Source organism: Alligator mississippiensis, chromosome 4 (assembly GCF_030867095.1).
Source record: "Alligator mississippiensis isolate rAllMis1 chromosome 4, rAllMis1, whole genome shotgun sequence".
Classification (NCBI taxonomy): Eukaryota; Metazoa; Chordata; order Crocodylia; family Alligatoridae; genus Alligator; species Alligator mississippiensis.
In genome coordinates, this window is record NC_081827.1 from 46,019,593 (window position 1) to 46,039,615 (window position 20,023).

The 20,023-nt window shown below is 45.4% G+C and overlaps 1 protein-coding gene across 3 annotated transcripts in view; it reads right to left on the bottom strand.

Annotated features, from left to right (window-relative positions):
* CPED1 (cadherin like and PC-esterase domain containing 1) overlaps nt 1-20,023 on the bottom strand; it is a 244,612-nt gene that overhangs the window by 175,614 nt on the left and 48,975 nt on the right. For all 3 annotated transcript variants that reach the window (XR_002091674.2, XM_014601008.3, XM_019492042.2), the window contains exons 5-6: nt 4,892-5,048; nt 2,239-2,407 (exon numbers count right to left, since the gene is read on the bottom strand). Coding sequence is in view for 2 of the 3 variants with exons in the window: in XM_014601008.3 (XP_014456494.1) it covers nt 2,239-2,407; nt 4,892-5,048 (326 nt within the window). In the remaining variant the exon portion in view is untranslated. The remainder of the gene's footprint in view (nt 1-2,238; nt 2,408-4,891; nt 5,049-20,023) is intronic.

Consider the following 20,023-nt stretch of genomic DNA (forward strand, 5'->3'; position numbering starts at 1 on the left):
ACATCCTGTTTTCCATCATTTTGTTAATTTGAATTTAAATCAACATCACTATAGAAGCGCTTTTCTGTTTTTTGTATAATTCTTGCTATTCTGACAACTCTGTCTCAAAGTGTGGAAAATATAGTACCACAGGCGCAGTAACCAGATTGGAGCGACTGTATATTGTGCTGCTATTTCTATCTATCACTTTTATTGCTGCTTCTGCTGCCAGAATGTTCTGTAAGTGGTGGCTGGCGCCCTTTCTCACAGACTTCTCTCAGCGGTGATTATTTTCTAGAGTGCTGTGCCACAATTACTAATGATTATTATCCTCAAAACTAGCAGCTACTTAAGAAATTATAGTGATAATACTGGATGCCTGTAATATTTTTAATAAGCATAAAATGAAACTAAGCTCAGTGGATGCAGAAGTTTTGAAGTGACAAAATTCTGTTAGATGGTTTCCATACATGTAAACCATAAAATTAAACAAAAACAATGCACACACGCGCACATGCACACACAACCCTTCACAGGCTCCAAGATCATTCAAGTTCTTAGCATTATCAGCCCAGGATTCTCACATTTTCTAGTGGTATTGGCACTCATGTGAATTCAGAACCAAGTCCTGCCCCCTGCACAAGAGACTTGGCCAGGCTATTTTTATCTTCCTTTGGGCATAGAACATGAAATGTTCCCTGACCCACAAATGGAGAGGTGGGAATTTTGCTATTCCAGAGAAGATCTGAAGAAAATACCCTGCCACTCTGGAGTTCCTCCTGTGACACATAGCAATAGGTCTTCAGCCTCTTCATGAGCATCAGCTGTGTTACAAATGTTGTTGCTTGCATTTTTATCATCTTTTGTTAGTTGTTATTAGACACCATTGCTGCTCGTTAAGCAGAACAAAACAGGAGAGAGGTACCCATAAGTTAGCATGTGCCTACTGGCCCAGATTGATCGTTGGAAGGGGGCGGGGGGCAGGTCGACTGTGTGAAGTCTAGCTACCTTGAGGTAACAAAATCTAAACATTTAGACACTTCTAAAGCATCTGTCCTCATAAAACTTAGAATCATTAGGGTGGCTCACAGAAGACCTAGGGCTCATGTACACACCATGATTTTTGCCCTTTCGTGCACTGCAACTGCATGTCTGTGTGTACGAGCAGGATTTCCCGATATTTAAAAGTCTTTCCTGTGCATTAAACTAAAACTCCTTGGACGTAGTTTAAGTTGGCTCGCCGGGAATTATAATGTAGCATCCATGGATTCGTTGCGGGCAACCACAAAGGCACTCAAAGAAGTGTAATGAGCCCTTTGTACACCAGATGTCAGTGTTAATTTTTTGTAGTTCACACCTTCAAATTGCTTTCACTTGTGAATTGCTTCCCCTTTTATTTTTGTTGTGTGGCTTTTTCTTTTTTTTTCTTGTTTGCCGACTCCCTGCTTCCACAGCTGCATGGCAGGGCATGGGCGTGGGGTGGGTGGGGGCCCTGGGCTGGGGGGCAGCACTGGACCATCCCACTCTCCTGTGGCAATGGCCAGGGACCTGTCTTAATTCGTTTGAAAACCTAATGTGTGTAAACACAGATGAGATGCTCCAAGGCTTAATTTGTTTGAAAACCTAGTGCATGTAAACGCAAATGCAACGCTCCAAAATAAACAAGTTAGAATTTTATAAACCTATTTAATTTAATGAGGATTAAAGCCCGTGGTGTGAACAGGTGCCCCTATACTACAGCTTAGAGATCATTTACCTGAGTTTCAAGGCTTCTGATGACCTCTCCCAGGAAATGCAGCTCCACAGTATCTAAACAAAATATGGAAGCACCATGGCACTTTTCTTTAATCGTGGAATCAACACCAACCAAGAAAAACCTCCAGCATTACAGCACTCATATAGCTGTGTGTTACAGCATAAGAACACCACTGAACATGCTCTCATACCACAGTGCCAAAAACTGGAACTGAAATGAGTAATCCAGAAAAACTGTCTCCATGTGATAACTACACTGTGCATAATAGTTTTTTCACTTCCTATGTGAACTGCTCTTTTTTTAACTGTATCCAATAAGAACAACAATGAGCAGCAATAGTGTCCAATAAGAACAACTAACAAAGGAGGAGAAAAAAGCAAGCAAAGTATTTGGCTTTGGGGACATACGAAGTGATCTCTCAGGTCACTGAGCCAGATGTCCCATCATCTAAAGAGGATTATATGATGTGGTACCTAGATTTATCAATAAAAGAAGAGTTTTACCTTGACAGAAAACTGTTTCCTTTTGGAGGAATGGCAGACAGTAGCATTTGAATGAATAAATGCCCGTAATGGTGTTAAGGATGTCACTAGCACATATGCTTTGATGATGACAGAAAGGTCTTGAGCTTTAAAGTCATTCTTGTGTTCAAGTTGAGCTGGCATCTGATGCCTAAAAAAGTGAGAACAATATCTATTATAAGAAAAGTGCTGCTGCCTTTCTACTAAAAGAAAAAGGAGCTACAAGAAACTAAAATTAAAGAAAATAATTGCCCTATTTTCCAATGAATATAATTCTGGCATATTGTTTAAGTTGGCTAAAACAAAGCTTTTCATTAAATCTGCTTTTGTTGCTTTAAAAGATTTTTTTGAACTTAGTTTCCAAACCAAAAACTTAAAAATATTTGGTTAAGATGGAGTTATTGCTAAGTATAAATTTCAGGAACTTAAGGGTAAAAATATTATTGTAATCACTGCAAAAACAAGCATTGCTAACCCAGGAAATTCAGAGTAAAGGTGAAAACTTTAATAAAATGAAAACATCTTAAGTAATGGAAACAAAGTTAAGACATCCAAACCATGGTAACCCTGCTTGGTGATGATGCTATAAGTCTGGTAACAAACCTATACTATCATTAGAAATTACTTTACTTAAATTGGAGGCTGAAAACAATTGACACGTCTTAGTTCTGCTCACACAGTTATGGCGCTGAACACCTAAAGAAAGTTCTGACCAGGACCTCCAGAAAATATTACAGGGATGGTGTGACAGGGCGCTTGGTGAATCTGTCACTAAGCAAGGGGCTGAGGGAGAAGCAGCTCGCAGTGGGGCAGAGGCTGATTAGGGAGTCAGCTGACCAGGCTGGGCTTGTGGCACATAAAACTCGGGGCCCAAGCTGGTCAGGGGTCTACCCCTGAGTACCACTGAGAGAGGAGCTCCTGGCAGCAGGGCTCCCAAGATACTCGCTGAGCAGGCCAGGCCTTGGAACAGATAGGCTTGTGAACAGGAGTGGGACAGCCCATAACCTAGAGGAGGGCAGCAGAGAGTAGAGGGCCAAGGTGCCCAAGGTCAGCTAGCAAGTAGAGCAGCACCCAAGGGGGGCAAAGCAGGCCTTAGAACAGATAGGCCTGGGAACATGGGCCAGGGGCCTGGTGCTGGAGAGGGGCGAAACAGGTCTTGGAACAGATAAGTCTGAGGATGGAAGTAATGGCCCGAGAGGGCTGCCGATGAAAGCTGGTGGTTGAGGAAGGGACTGACAGAGAGGTATGGAAGTCTCAACTGGCCCAGAAAGAGTGAGAGAGAACAGCCAGAGGAAGAGAGGGGCCTGAGGCCCACAGAGAGAGCTTGAGCCCAGGAAGGACTAGGCACTTGGGAAAAGGTCCGGTACCTGGAGGGTGGCAGGAGGGGTAGGGGGCACCAGGAGGGTCCTGTGCCCAGGGGAGACTAGGGTGCACTGAGGAAAGCTCCAGTCCCCAGGGCCTGCAAGAGGGCAGAGCGTAGGGCCAAAGAGCCAGAGCCCAGAGGTCAGAAGAGCTAGAGAGCCCAGAGGTCTTGAGTCTAGGAGGGGCAAGGACTAGAGCTTGGAACCCATAGCCCATGAGGGACGTATGTCTGTAGATCACCTGTGAGGCATGGACGTGTGTATTGAGGAGGATGGAGCTCACAGAAGCCTTTAAGGCAATGACCACAAATAACTGTGGACCTAAAAGTAGGATCAGGCTTGGGAAGCCCTGTGGCAGCCTCCCTTTTATCAGAAATTAATAACATCAAGGTGTGGCAGGAAAGTAAAGGGAAGAGGGCCCCCAAGGGGAGCCTGGTTGGCAAGGGCTGAGCAGCCACCACTGGGACAGGCACTTGCTACAGATGGCAATAAATGACCCTCCATAAATCAGTTAATAATAAAATAAAAATATTTGGGCAGGTTTTGACTGGGAAGTAATAGAACTGTTCAGGCATTTATCTATTACTACAACAGTTTGCAAAGAATTAGCTGCAAAATTGGAGTGGAAAGCAATAAAAAACCTCAAAAAATATTATTTAAAAAGCTATGTTATAGTTACATTTGGCCAGATTCACCTATTTAATTATCATTCCATCTATTAAGCACTAAGCACCTTCATAGTGATTCAATACATATGCACCTCATAATAAGAAAAAGGGGAGGATGACTTTAAAAATTATAGATAATTTAGATCAGGACAGCCAAGCTGTGGAGCACATGCCACAAGTGGCACTAGCAGCCCTTGTGTGTCGCATGTGGCAGATCAGGGACAGGACAGGCAGCAGGGCAGCAGATAGGGCAGGGTAGCAGATCAGGCAGGGGAAGGGGATTGGCATAGCATTCAGGGTGGAGGTTGGGCTTATTTTTAGTATTCCTGCCAAAATGTTTGGCACCCACTGGCTTCAATACACAACCTATGTCTGGTTCAGTTTACCTATCTATTTGTTAAGGGAGATAAAAAAACCAAACAAACCCTAAATAGCACATACAAGCTCTGGTATTCCAGCGCTGATCAACATGTAAGTACATTTCTTGGTGGGACAGTGCTGGATTTCTAAATTTTTTCCATGACTTGCTTCACTGCCTGTTGTAAGAATGTATCATGAAACATGTACAAATATCAATAACACAGTGATACAAAAGTATTAACTTACAGCTGTGCATTATTGGTTTGGTTCCACCAGCGCCACAGATGGGCAAAATTTGTCCTTTCTTTCCTTCTCCCAAACTGAGAAAGGTCACTTGTTTGGTTAGATTTTGAAAATGCATGATGATTTGGGCATTCCAGGAAAGCTACTGGAACATGCAGTTCTGAAAACATTGAAAAGAAATAAAAATATATATAGTCAATATAATGGTTTAAAAAAGGATTATGCATCCTGTTGGTAAAATAAAATACTTTCAATAAAGAGGCAGGCAGGAGCTACAGTCATCAAATGACATGGAAAAAAAGAATAAACTTTTCAGCTCTTCAGCTGAAGTTGAACCAAATAGTAGGATCAAAGCCTGTTTCAGCTTCGAAGCTGTATTTTTTCCCATTCATTCCCAGTTACTGTACTAACACAGGACTCTGGATTCTAAAGTAAACCCCTACACACACGCCACTTTAAATATAGAATACATATGCAAGCGATCCCAGTCTCATAGCTGATGGGGATTTTGTCTGAATTAAAACTGTAGGACTCTCCCCCCTCAGAAAGCTATAGAGCACAATAAATAATAATGCATTGTTGTTTCTTGTTGCAAAGATTATGGCTTGATTTTATAAGTACTGTAATGTATGCCATTTGAGTTTTTATATTTAATTAATTGGGAGCAGGACTACAATACCAGAAATCAGTCATTGTTATCATCTTCAAAAGATTGTGATATGATAGCTACTAGTGGGCAGTACTTTCTATTTTTACTTTGCTGATAAAAAGCTACAGAGCCCTTACGTTATGCCTTTATTTTATCCTGTGTGGCTTTCATTACCTCCAACATACTTCATTTTAGCCACTTCAAACACTTAAGTAATAGTCAGGGAAGAGTCAAGCTGTTCATATTATTCCCAAACTTCATTACTTAACATTTTAGTGTCAGACCATGCTGTGCTAAACTTATTAAGTTATTTGTATAGCTTCCCCTTTAATGCCAACTCATTCCATTTCAGTAGATTAAATTAAAAGCAATATTGAAGTTGTGTTTATAGTGAGATATAAGCAGCCCTTCAGTAAAAGTACAGCTCATCTCCCTATAAATGGCATTGTGATATCCCATTTAGTGACTCCTTATCACATGGGTTCAGTTTATATTCCTGCAAGCTCAATGAGGATCTAAAATTAAGTTGGGTTTTTTACTTCACCTCTTCATTCACCAAAAATACAAGTTTCAAGGGGTGCTTGTACACATGATAAAAATTGGCCATTTCTGCAGTTTAATCACTTCTGTGGAGGTGGTGCCCCCTGGGTGGGCAGCTAGCAAGTGGGTGCAGGCCCAGCTTGGGCTTAGGGAACAGTTGGATCAGGCTGGGTGCTGGGCTGCAGAGACCCTGGGTGAGGGGTGAGGGCACCAGGGCAGGATGACCTGCCCACGGCCCTGTTCCACCCCTGCCAGGGCCCTGAGGCTGCGCACGCCAGCCCTGGGCTCCAAGCCCCATGCACCCCCGAGCTGGGCAGCAGCCCCAGCCCTGCCCAACTCCCTCCCTCCCTATGGGGGCCTCAATCCCCACCCTCCACTTAGCTGCGGGAGCTGCTCTTCAGGCTGCTGGGTGGCCACCTGAATGGCCATGCACATGGCACCCCCTGCCTGACCTCCCTCCTCCTGCTCCCCACCAGCTCCTTGCAGGCTGTAACACTGCCAGTCTGCAGAGAGCTCTTTGAAAAACTGCAAAATCCGTGGGTTACTCTGTTAAAATGAGAAATTCGTGTTTTCCTTCAGTAAAGGGAAAAATCCACCATTTTCTCTGGTTTTCCATGGGAAATAGAAAACCAGGATCCCTGCTTATAACTTATTCTGCTTCCATTGAGGCAAGAGGCTATACTCCCATTGATTCTATTGTGCAGGATCAAGGCCCAACTGAATATCTGGAAAATATTTTCATGTCAAAAGTCTGTTGGAAAGAAACTATTAGAAGCATTAACATGTAATAATATAATTATTCTGTGACAGGCATAATGTGATGAGTACCCTGGGCAAAGCAGCACATGAGCAGGGCAGCATAACTCGCTGCACTGCCAGAAACTCAGCAGCAGGCAATGTGGAAGCACAGGCACTTCTTTTTTTAATCCCCTACTTCATTATGCTACTGTTCAGCAACACAAAGCAATTGCTTTAGTTAAGAAGGATTCATAGAAGTTACACACAGTACTCAAATTGAAAGAGGGTCTTGAAACATAATTTCCCTGATTCTAATTAAGTCAATATTTCAATGTGAATGAGGAAGGATAGAAGGAAGGGCACATTCCCTGAGAAACAGGCTAGCATTTCTCTCTTCCAAAATATGGTTTTAATTGTGTTGCTACAGCAACTAACCCAACTGATGCACGGTATGGGCTCATACTGCTGAGGTTGAAGAGAACATGGGATGAATTTTGTGACTAAACTTATCCTTAAAAACAAGAGTTTTAGTTGTTTTGGAAAACAAAGAAAATAGAGAAGTTATCCTATCTACCATAGCCATAGACACAACTTCATATGTTTTTTATATGTACCTCGAGGTACCAGGCATGGCTCATGAATGCTGAGATGGTGGGGCAGATGGCACATCCCATGGGAGTGTGGGAAGGTCCCCCATGCGCTTGGTGGCAGACTCAGAAATGGACAAGTACTTCCAGTCCAATTCCAGGTCTGCTGCCAAGCATATGGGGGAGCCCCCCATGTCTCCTGCCAGCTCAGCTATCAGCTGCAGGGGTACCCCGGGTGCCTCCCCAGGCCCAGGAGGCACCAGTCGCTGGGGGGGGGGTCCCCCACACACTCTGCAATGGACCTGGAGGTGGACCAGAAGTACTTTGGGTCCACTTCCGGGTCCACCACCAAGCGCGTGGACCCCCCCCCCCCCCGCTCCTATGGGACACTCCATCTGCACCCTTCAATTCTGAGGCAATTCGGCCCGATTTGGAGAGATTAATGGGTCTCCTGATTCCATTTGGAGATTCAGGCGCTGAATCGGGTCGAATCTCCTCCAGATAGAATCAGCAACCGAAGTTTTGCACAGCCCTACTTACTATCAGTAACAGAATATTATTTTTAAATTCTCCCTTCTCAAGTGATATGCAAGTGTAGTTAATTGACTGAGAGTGTGACCTACATACTCAAGTAAACAATCAACAGACTCTGAATTAACAATGTTCAAACTGAAGAAAATAAATGAGACACTGCATAGGTGTTATAACATTGTCCTCTCCTTTATCCTTCATTATTATCCTTAGACTTTGAGAAAAATATTTTGGTTTGGTTTGTTCAATTTTTTACTCTGTTCTTGATATGAGTTTCTGCAGCTGACATATTTGAATCTCAGGGCAAAGAATGATTAAGGCTTCCATCTCTGCAGGAAAAAGGCAGTTTTGCTTCTAAAGTGTCCATCAGCTGTCAGGCTTGTTAGAAATGTTCCAAGACCCACTGAGACACCTTGGGAGCTCATGGTTGTTTAATGAAACACAAAGCAGAGGAAGAGAATACAAAACTGAACTGAAGATTTTGCACTTTCCCCTGGCTAATCTTGTAAATTGTTTTCCCCCTACACACATTTACACAGAAAACTGTAAAATCAGTACATTTAGACTCGCAGTTTCCATCTACCTGGGATTTGGGATATTTTAGTGGGGGTGGGGGCAGATTGGGAGGGAAAAAGATATGACAAGGGCTAATGCTAGAATCTTCTCTGCCAGAATTTTGGCCTGTGTAGTTGATTTTCCATGTGTTTGGGGAACTTCATGTCACATACAACTTGGATCCTTCTTCCTGATCAGTGGAAGCTACTGGACAAGCACAATTTCTTCCCTGGTCTGCTCTTTGGGAAATGCAGCCTTCATTCTGCTTTGATTCTACGTAGAGGTGGGTCATATTGTTATAAACTATTTATCAACTAATATTTACAGATGGGCCAAAATGTCCAGAATATCCAAGTCTGCAAAAAACTTTATATAGATAAAAATACTGGACCACATGAGGAGGTACTTATTCAGCCTTCATTTAGTCTCTACTGAAGCAGGCTCCTGAGAAGACTCCTGAAACCACCAAAGTAAAACATACTTTGCTTACTCATGTCTAGTAGCCTGATCTACTTCATATAGCAACGTAGATGATGACTACTCAAAGATGTGCAGAAATAAAAAGGCATGCCAATTACACAGACCACATGGTAATAGTGGAATAATTAGGACTAAATGGATTGAGGGCATATTGTGCACGTCAATCAAAAGTAGCCTATTCCAGGGTTTCTCAACCCGTGGGTCATGACCCAAAAAGCGAGTCTCAAAAATTTATCAAAGGGTTACTTTAAAAATGGATTATTCTTCAAGAAAATGAGAAAAACATGGGAAACCATGGTTTTTCCCTTGCAGGCTGGCACAGTTCCAAGCTTCTCCCCTCTCCCCCCTGCTCCACATCCCTCTCTACCCCACACACTGGGGGCCTGGGGGCAGCAGGGCAGTGAGTCGAGAGTGAGGGACACTGGGTCAGGACTGGCCATCGATGTTTACAAGTGGGTCCTGGTCCAAAAAAGGTTGAGAACTACTAGCCTATTCCATTTAAATATCTTCCACGAATCTGTTGACCTCTCTGGCAAACAGGTCAACAGTTCTGAAGCAAAAATCCATAATTTCCCCAAGGTTTCTACAGCAGGATCTAAGGGTATAAAGGAAACTGGAAACATCTACAGTTCTGAATTAAACAAACCATATGTCTTAAAACATACAAACTGAATCAGTGTTTCTGATTATGACACAGCACTGGAGGTGCCTGTCTCTAAGAAGAGGGGCAGCATGCAAAGCAGCTGGTAGGTGGAGGAGGGAGCTAATGAGTGCATCATCTGACCAGGAGAGGGCTGGTGGGTTATAAACCCATGGCCTGGTCAGACAGTGTAGCCCGGGAGCCAAAAGCAGTGGTGTTCCTGACACTAGGCTTGCAGCAGGGCTTCTGCCTGAACCTCTGAGCTTGGGGGTAAGATTTAGAGAGAAAGACAGAGACCTGAGGGGTATGATATGAACCTGAGAGCTGGGGTATGGGGGGAGAAGAGACAGAGAGAGAGACAGAGAAAGACCTAATGGGTTAGCCTAGAGGGGTTGAGTATGGGAGAGTCCAGTGCCTGGGGGGGAGGACTAGAGACATGAAAGGCAGGGAGAACCAGAAGAGTCCAGTGCCCAGGAGGGGATTAGTGTGCATGACCAGAGAGGGTCCAGGAGCCTAATAGAAAAGCTGAAGTGTGTTGAGATCCCGGAATAGGGCTGAGTAAATACTAGTGAACATCAAGCAATGACAACACCTGCAAGGCATGAGGCATGGTATAGGGGTGGATTGGAGTCATACCTTAAGGTGAGAATCACAAGCTCCTGATGCTTGTTAGAGAGAGCAGCTTGGGAAGCCCTGGGACAGCCTCCCTCGTATATAAAAACATAACATCAAGGAATGGCAGGAAAGACTGAAGGGGTGACGGGCCAAAGACAGCAAGGGCCGAAGGGACTTTAGGGGCTTCGCAGCCACCCCTAGAGTTACTACTCCCTTATACTGATCATGAAAGAGGCATCAACTAGTGCAAAATCCTGGCCCTACTCAAGTGAACAGCAAAACTTTCATTGACTTCACTGGAACCAGGATTTCACCCCTGATATTTAATATTTTCCTCTGTGTTAGCCTAGCACACAGATGATGTTTATCATATACCCCACCTAAATCTTCTAAACTGCTTAGTGATTCCAATACCCTTAAAAGGGCCTTGTACCAAATTACCTTCCATTACTGAAAATTTAAGCAGTCACTCTCTTAAGTACACTTAAGTAGAGGGGGGAAAACAAACAAGCAAAAAAAAAAAAACAAAACAGTTCACAACTAACCATATCTAGACTGAAAAAAAATTTAATATTCCTGGACTGAATCACACTGAAATCCACTCTAAATAACATTTTCAAACTTTGAGAGTGATAAAGACAGCCACAAATATTCAGTACATCATTTCAAAACTGTTTTTTAAATTTCTTCCTTAATATTATCAGCAAACAAACTACCTCAACTTAGACTCACAGGCTAAGTACAGACAGTCAAAAAGCCTGGGGCTGAATCACTTCAAACTGGGCAGCTTCCTCTAAGCTGTGTAGGTTGAACCCATAACCAACTGAACTGATGTTCAGTTTTCCACTAGAACAGGTAGGGGGAGGTCTGCTCTAACCTAGGCCAGCAGGCAGGGGGTGCTAACACAAGTTTCCCAGCCTGCCAGACATTGCCAGTCCAGCCAAGTGTCCCCAGTCCCCTGCTGTCCCCCCACAGGGGGTTCAGGAGCCCCCTGCCCAGGTGCTGGCCCACCTTGAGGGAGTCTCCCCCTCAGGAGGTTCCCCTCAGTCTGGATTCCCTGGGGAGTTCCCTTCCCAGCTGCTAATTGCTTCAGCCGCTGCTGTGGGAGCAAGGGAGAAGAAGACTGCTTCTCCCTTCCTCCTGTGGCAGCCGCTGAAGCAATCAGCAGCTGGGAAGGGGAAGGGGAGAGGGGTGCCAGGATCTGAAAATCCAACACCTTAGGGTATTTCCCCCCTTCCATGTGCTCCTGTCCAGGAGGGCTGGGGGTCTGTTCTCCTGCCCCCCTGTCCCTATGGGCTGACAGACACAGGCAGGAAGCAGGCCAAGAAGCAGAGGGACAAGGCAGTTCCTGCTCCACTGAAACAGGCAGCATAGCCCAGGGTTAAGGTGAACCAGGAAGAGATTTCAGCCTGAAGTTCCATAAACCAGTCTGACCTAAATCAGTTAAGTCTGACACTATATCCAACCAGATTTATCTTAAACTGGTTTTGATCATTTTGAAAGCAGCTTATGTGCACTGAACTTCTGTTCTGTTACAGGTTTAAACCAGTTTCTGATCACTTAAACCAGTTTATGTGTAACTTCTGTCCCTAGCCAGAACCTACCATATTTCTTGTTGTTTCCAAGATATCTTTTGAGAAACTGATGAAGGAAAGTATTCCTTAAAATGCAAATCTGTTTCTTTTTACTGGAACATTCATGGTTACAGTGAAAAAAGAAAGAGATGGTTTTCTTGATATTTTCCCAAAAAAGCTTGCTCCGAGAGTAGCTCTCTGTACCATACTACCAAAAATCAAGTTTTAAAACTCTGGAAAGAGTGACTTAGAATAAAAATTACAGCTCAGAGTTAACTAGAGACACATGCATGATGATATACTAATAACAGAGTAGAAGATAGAATGATACATGAGTAAAGACCAAGTAGTCAAATGCATTAATCTTTTTTAATTTTTTCTTTTCAAACTTATCTCATTTATTTATTATTTCAGCATGGCCTCAACTGAGATCAGGGACCCTTGTGCTGACACTGTAAAAACACATACAAAGAGGGAACCTCCGCCCCAAAGTTTCTAATCTAAATATGATAAAAACTGGGAAGGAGTTCAGAATTCCTGCGTTACTACAGAGCTTCAAAATAGCCAGTAGTGACAAAATTGTGTTTATATGGAGACATTTGTAAAGGCACACTGGCAAAATAAAGCAATCTATCTTTAAAAATCCTGGTCTTGTCACTGCATTTCAGATTATTAAAGTAAAAGGAATGTTTCATTTATAATTCTGCAATGGAAAGCTCTGCAATAAATCTTTGGATCCAGGGCCCAAATATTAAAGGCAACCTAACACGTGGTCAGTTGAAGCAGCTGGTAGTGAGTCACAGCACAGCAGCAGTAAGCAGCACCTTGCAGCTGATTACTACAAGTGAACCACCCGCCAACTACTACAAAACCACAGCTGGGACCCAAGGGGCAATGGATGAGGAATGTGCCCTTGCTTACAACCTCATATACTCACATCCCAGGGCAAAGGGAGAGGGAGGAAAAGCACTAGATTGCATCCTGCAGTTAATTACTGCTAACCAGCTGCCTGCCACAGCAAGAGAAGTGGGAGGATCAGCTAACATAAGGGGGTAACATGTGGCCCCATGACTGCACAGCACCCCGCTCCCACCGACTTGTTACTTCACTAGATGACATTTTGACCACAAAGCAACCAAAGGGACAAGGGAAGATGAAGGGCTGTGGCAGCTGGCCAGTCTTTAGTGACTGCAATACATGAGTGAGTGAGAACGTGGAACACACTGCCAGACTGCCCAGAGAATAACTGAGCAGTTGGCAGTCCCTAACACAGAAGGCACAACAACATCACAAGATACATATGGCAAAAGCACTGAATAGAAAGAATGAAAGCAATGCTGGTTGTGTAGTGAAGAGAGATGTCTAGGATGAAACCCAGCCGAAAGTGTGTGAAGCCAATGTGTTTACAGAGGGGCTGCTTAGGCAAAGGGAAAGTCAGGGAGCCTGACTCACTATTCCCAACATTCCCAATATTGTCCTAGAGAAAGCTCGCAAAAAGATAACGCTGAGTGCGAGTTATAACTTCTCTCCTGTGATCTATCCTCAGAATGAGCCACAGGGTTGCTCTACCTCTTTGCAGGCCTTCTCTGTCTTTTTCTGTGGGGTGAAAGATATGTTCCTGACTCAACCCAATACAGCTTTGACCATGCAGCACCAGACACCCTCAAAGTGAAAACAGGCAGTGGCCAGGGGTGGTCTTCTGGATTGTTCTGAAAAGAGACCTGACTCAGAACCCCTTGCATTCAGCATCAGCAGTACCATGGAGATAAGTGGCAAGTATCAAAGCCTTCCCTTGATCATGCAGCAGCCATGCCAGAGATATCATCATAGATCCTGGTTTTTCCCAATAAAAAATAAATCGCAAATTCTCTGATAAAAACCCCAAAATCCATAGTTAAAATGAAAGGCCCCTCACTCCCCCCCCCAACCCCCTGACCCTGCTGGTTCCCTTCACTCCCCCCACAGCCTCCTGACCCTGCTCATGCCCCTCACTCCCCCCCACAGCCCCCCAGCCCTGCTGGTGCTCCTTGCCCCCCACCCACAACCCTCTGCCCAGCCCTGCCAGAGGGGCCCCCAGCTGCCAGGGCTACGGGGCCAGGGACCTAGGTCTACACCCTCCTGCCACCAACAGAAGGCAGCGGCTGCTGCAGGGAGCAGAGCCTGGCTCACCCCCACCCATGCTGTGTGCCTGCTGCAGGCTTCCCCGCCCCTGTGCAAACTCCTGGGGACCAAAGGGGAACCCATGCTCCCGAGATATGTGTGTGGGGTGGGGGTGGGGGTGGGCATGGGCTGCCTACTGTGGGATCAAGCTCCCACCTTGCTGCCCTCTCCCAGGGCCTCCACAGACCAGTGGATGTGACCCAGGGCTACAGGGAACAGGAGGGTCATGCACGAAAACTGCTTGCCACTGTGAGCTCCACGCTGCCCTGGCAATGTATCCCCCTATATGCACTGCAGCAGCAGGGGCAGTAGCACAGGGTTGTGCCCCACACTGGTGCCACGCAGGCAGGGGATACATCACCAGGGCAGTGCAGAGCTCACAGTGGCAAGCAGTTTTCCTGCATGACTCTGCTGTTCCCTGCAGCACTGGGTTGCATCTGCTGGGCTGTGGAGGCCCCAGGAGAGGGCAGCAGGGTGGGAGCCTGAGCCCGCAGCGGGCAGCCCATGCCCACCCTGCGCACAGATCTGGGGGGCACAGGTTCCCCCTGCCCCCTGGGAGTGCGTGCAGGGACAGGGAGCCAGGCCCCCCACTATTCCCTAATGAACCCCATTCAATGCCCTGCCTCTGCACTTTGCAGCCCTGGGCCCCAAGCACCATGCACCCTCCAGCTGGGCAGCATCCCCAACCCCAGTCCAAGCCCTACCCAACTCCCTCCTTCCCTCCCTATGGGGGCCTCAATCCCTACCTCACCTCCCCCACTTACCTGTGGGAGCTGCTCTCCAGGCTGCTTGGCAGCCATGTGCATATACATGCACATGATGCCCCTGCCTGACCGCACTCCTCCCACTCCCTCCCAGGAACTCTGCCAGCCTGAAGAGTGCTCTTTGCAAAACTGCAAAATCTGTCGGTTTCTCCACTAAAATGAGAAATCTGTGGTTTCCTCCCATGAAAGGGAAAATCCGTGTTTTTCTCCATTTTTCTGTGGGAAATGGAAAACCCAGATCCCTGGATATCAAAGGCCTCAAACCATTTACATGCATCTGAAGCAGGAAGCAAGCTGGAACAGCACTACTATTTAAAAACTCCTACACTAGAACCCTCTGTAGTCAGCTACCACCAGCAGAAACAGCAGAGGTACACAGTCTTCTCAGCCCAATATTTTCCATACTGTACTTTACAATCCATTGTATTACTATTCAGGAGAACCCTGAATCCCCCTTTCTCCATCCCCAGGCTCCATCCTCTTCTCTATCCAAACTCTACCTCCCATCTGTCCTTCTTCTCTCATTCTATCCTACCCAGTGCTGTACACAAGGAGGGGACAAACGAGTCTGTCCAGAGTTCGAAGCCTTTTAGCATGGCTCAGGTTGGGTCACAAAAATAACTTTTACATAGAACTTACGACTATATTTACTTGAATCTCAGATGAGGATTTCCCCCCAGTCAGCATGGGGGGCAGCCCCTCATCTTAGATTAATGTACAAAGCAGGGGCGTGGGGAGGGAGGCAGGTGGCTGCTGCAGCCCAAGTTGGAGCCCAAGTCAGATCCATAGCAGCTTCCTGACCCCACACCCCTCCTCTTGTCCTCTGTAGCTTCTTCCCCACTACCCTCCTCTCCCCCCCCACCCCCCTGCCTCTTACAGGCATAGTTTGGCTCAGGCTCAAATCCCTCTCAGGCACAGAGTACACAGAAACTCTGTCCCCTAACCAGACAATCAGCAGCATCAACAATGCTGCATAGTCCCTGTCCAGCTAGTCAGCAGTGTGGGTACTGCTGCATGGCCAGTGGGAGCTGTGCTCCCATGTGCTGGGCTCCAGAAGGGAACAGAGCATGAACAGCACCTGATGGTAAGGGAGCAGTGGGAGGGGCAGGGGAGCAGAGGTTGTGGGGAGCTTGGAGGGGGAGGGCAGAAAGGGTGAAAGGGGAAGAAGTGGAGGGATAGAGGGCAAGGGGGTGACCTGACCTCCCCAGCCACTACTGTCCCTGCTGTAGCAGTGTGGGGGAGGGTAAATTTAAGATAATCCTCCAATATTTAGATTCTTTACCTGCAAAATTATAACACATTTATATATTTTCCAAATATAGAATCTAATTATTGAGGGATTGACTTAAATTCAGGGTTGCCTTAGATTTAAGTAAATGCAGAGGGTTTGTTTGGGGTTTTTTGCGTTAAAAATCATGATCAATCCACATTACCCTTGCTTAAAATACAGAAACAAAACTAAAGACATAATCCTAAATTCAATAGCACAGTGGGGTGTTTTGGCATCAGGCAGACAGAGGAGCTAGACTTAAGAACTTGTCTCAGGCCCAAGAATTTCTGTGCAGAGGACTGATATCACCATCTACTCATGTCATTCTTCTTTTTCTCCCCTGATTTTATCCTTCCACTGCACAAACTGATCACTTTCCATTTTACTCCACTTCACACCCCTGGGCTTCTGACCCTCCCAGAAGGAAGTCATTATTAACACTTCTGGCATGTTTTCCAAAAGAAAAAGAAGAAACATAGGTCTTCAGCCTAGCTGATGCTATTTTACATTAAAGAGAAACAACAAAGAAAAAAGAACTACTATGAAAGTCGCTGGTAACAAAGCAAGTCACAACAACTTGCAGGCAGATCAGTGGGCCCCATTTTTCACAAACCTATTGTTACAGTACTACAGCTTTGGTATAGGAACCACAACAAAGAAAATACATCATTTGTAAAAATAAATAACCATTATAATGTCTGCAAAATATAAGCAATCTGTCTACTGTAAACCTGTTGCCCCCATCATCTCAACCTTATTGACTACCACCCTTTGCCCTGACTCAGCTTGTCTTTTATTAGACTTCATGCTCTTCAGAGCAGCAACATTGTGTTTGACTTGTTCTGAAAATTACCTAATACCCTTGAGGGGCTGAATAAATGGCAAATATAGTAATAACAATACAACTGGCCATCACCAACAATAATGGGAGAGTTCCCCCATAGGCACAGACAGAGTGGGAGCCTAACACTGATTTAAAAAGAGAAATGTGCTTTTGCAGGGAGACAGCCTGGACAGATATTGACTAAAACTATCTATCCCTGGGATAATTTTAAAATCCCAGCCGCTCAGCCAAACCCAGATTATTGTCAGTTCTGTTGTCTGATCTGGGAGGAAAACTCTATCAGAAGTTCCAACAAGGCAGAAAGAATTAGCTAGCTATGGGTGCTGTTATAGATTGCCTTTAAAACATTTTAAATCCTTGGAATATTACGCCATCATAAAGTTAGAACAGTTTCAGAAGGTTAAGGCTTAATGCTGTGTCAGACATGCACAACTGTGACTAGCCACTGGATGGCCTGGTGAGCAGGGGCACAGACAGGAGCCAGGACTCTCTCCCTCCTCCCAGTTGTGAGAAGAGGGGGGAGGGTGGCATGTAGCTCAGCATGTTGTGGCTTCCCTCTAGAGTAGGGGCAGGCCACATTGGGCCCATGGTAGACACCATTTCCCAGCAGCCCCTGCCTGCATTGCTGCAGCCAGTTTCCATTGAGACCCCAGGAACGGCAGCACTGTGACAGCGCAGGGGCCAGGGTTTCCATGGAGACCAGCCCGAGCAGTGCTGGCAGGGCACGCAGCTGGGCGGGAAGCTGCTCCAGGGCTGGGATCTTGCAGCGGTGAAAGCATGGTCTGGAGCTGAGGCAGAGCTGCGATCCGCTGCCCAAACTCAGGACACGCAGGCAGCAAATCATGGCTATGTCCTGGCTCCGGACCACACTGTCACCACTGCAAAATCCCAGCCCTGGCCCCAGAACAGCTCCCTGCCCTCTGCCCTGCATGCCCTGCCAGTGCTGCTAGGGTTGGTCTCCATGGAAGCTCTAGCCCTGCACTGTCACAGCGCCACCACTGCTTGGGTCTCCATGGAAACTAGCCGCAGTGATGCAGGCAGGAGCTGCTGGGAAATGGGAGTTCAGCCACCAGCTGGGTCTGCCATTTTGCCCATTGTTGCTCTAGGAGTAGAGTTGTGGCTTCCCTCATTCCACAGCCAACAGTAGCCAGCTGGAGAAGTAAGGCGAAGTAAAGATAAAGGAGTGAAACAAATAAAAAGGACCAAATTCTTGTATGGGTTTCAGTGAATTGGGATTTGGTCATGGAGATGTAGCCGTGCAGCATGAGCTATGGGTGACAAACAGCACTATAACTGGAATCAAACATATACTATCCAAAGCATAACCAAATTGCAGGGAAAGTGTGGATGTCAGGCTTGGCCATTTTCAGGGAACCTAAGTCAAAGCTGCAGAAATACGACTGAACAGCAAGCCAAGGGCTTGTATCCTAAATGCTCCGCGCTACAGTTGCATTACCTAAAACAAAGGTAACCAAATGTATTAATACTTATTTTGTTATAATAAGTGCATTTTGATAACACGTTCAAATGATTATAGACACAAAGGTAGTCTTGAGGATGGAAAGAGTAAAACAGCCTTGTCAGGCTCACAGGCCAAAGTTAGTAAATAACTGACCAAAGGCCAAAAGGCAAGGCATAAAGAAGATTAGAAATTTTTCCTTCTGCTATCTCAACAATATCAATTTCAATTGATTAACATGATCTTGAGTAAAGACTACCAGATGATTAACAGACTGGGGTCAGACACCTAAAAATAAAGAGCCTTAGCTAAGGTGATCCCTTGATGTCTTTCCCAGGAACACTACAATCGGGCTCCATCCAATTCCAAAAATTCCAATGAAACAAAGAAATTTAAATAAAACCAATCAGAAGTCAGTTATTAGTACATCAAATCAACCATGTATACATACTGGTCCTGGGGCAAGAAAAAAAAAAAACTCAGCAAGAGTGCCCAAGAAAGCAGAGATGCCTGGCCAGCAGACCTGTTCTTCCTCAATCCAAGGCTGCATAAGCATTGTTTTTATTAGTAGCAATCAGTCTTTGCTATTACATAGCCTAATAAAGCTTTCAAGTTGTGACTGGAATGGTCAAATTGATCAATTACTCTCACTCCTAAGCACAAGTCCAATCAAAAGATAACAGAGAAGTTGGGTTAACACTCACACCAGGGCAGAGCTGAGACCCAATGAGCTCACTGCATGTATGCCACATCAGGCAGAGTTGAGATCCAGCAGGTTCGCAGCATCAGTTGGCTAAGGGGGTTGCTGACAGAACCATTTCAAATGATAGTGGTTCAGTTCAAATCAATACCATGAAGGAGGGGAAACAAAGCCATGGTGCACTGGCCTGAGGTGAGGTGAGGTGGATGGGGAGGCAGATGGATGCCTAGCTCTAAAAACTAATTGTCCATGCTCATTAGTGTTTCATTGACATTTTAACTGCTCCCCTTGCACCAACAGCTAGCCAGTCAAGTGAATGGGGATGCCAGAGCAAGCAGCAAACTAGTGCGCTGCACCTGGGTCAGGTGTTCTGGGGTCTCAGTGGTCAGGGTGTTCTGGGGTCACACCCCCTGGAGGAAAGAGGAGGTGTTCACTTGAAGCCAGGACCACCCCCTTGAGCAACAGCGTTTAGAAGGGTTGAAAGTTTGTCCACGGAACAAAGGAGTGGGAAGGGCTGGGAATGGTGCATCCTGGGATGCTGGAGGAATGAAAACAAAGCATTTTATTTCCCCAGAGCAGACTAACAATACCCTGGAAAGACCAGGGTAAAATGGATCAAGGATAACCCTTATTTGAATTGGCATAACTTTAAAACATTTAGAGAGTACTTAGCACAGGTTAACACCCTTTAATAGGTAAATGCTCCCATTTTACATGCCTTTATGACTATTTAACAGTAAACTATAACACCACCCTAGGATGGGGAGTCTATTGTCACTATTTATGCTGTAGGTATATTTCATGTCTTTCACTCCTTTTGACCACTAAATCCAAATGATTGGATTGGGTTCAGTTTCTGAATCTCATGCACGAGTGCAGTGCTGTTGTGTTTGGTTTCCAGAATTGCAGGGCAATGTTTAAAGTAAAAAAAAAAATCACAGATTAAACATGTTTCATGGGTTTTTTGTTTTGTTTTCAGTCTTGGCAAAAACCTTCTTATACAAAACTTAATGTATGCCACTTGAGTAT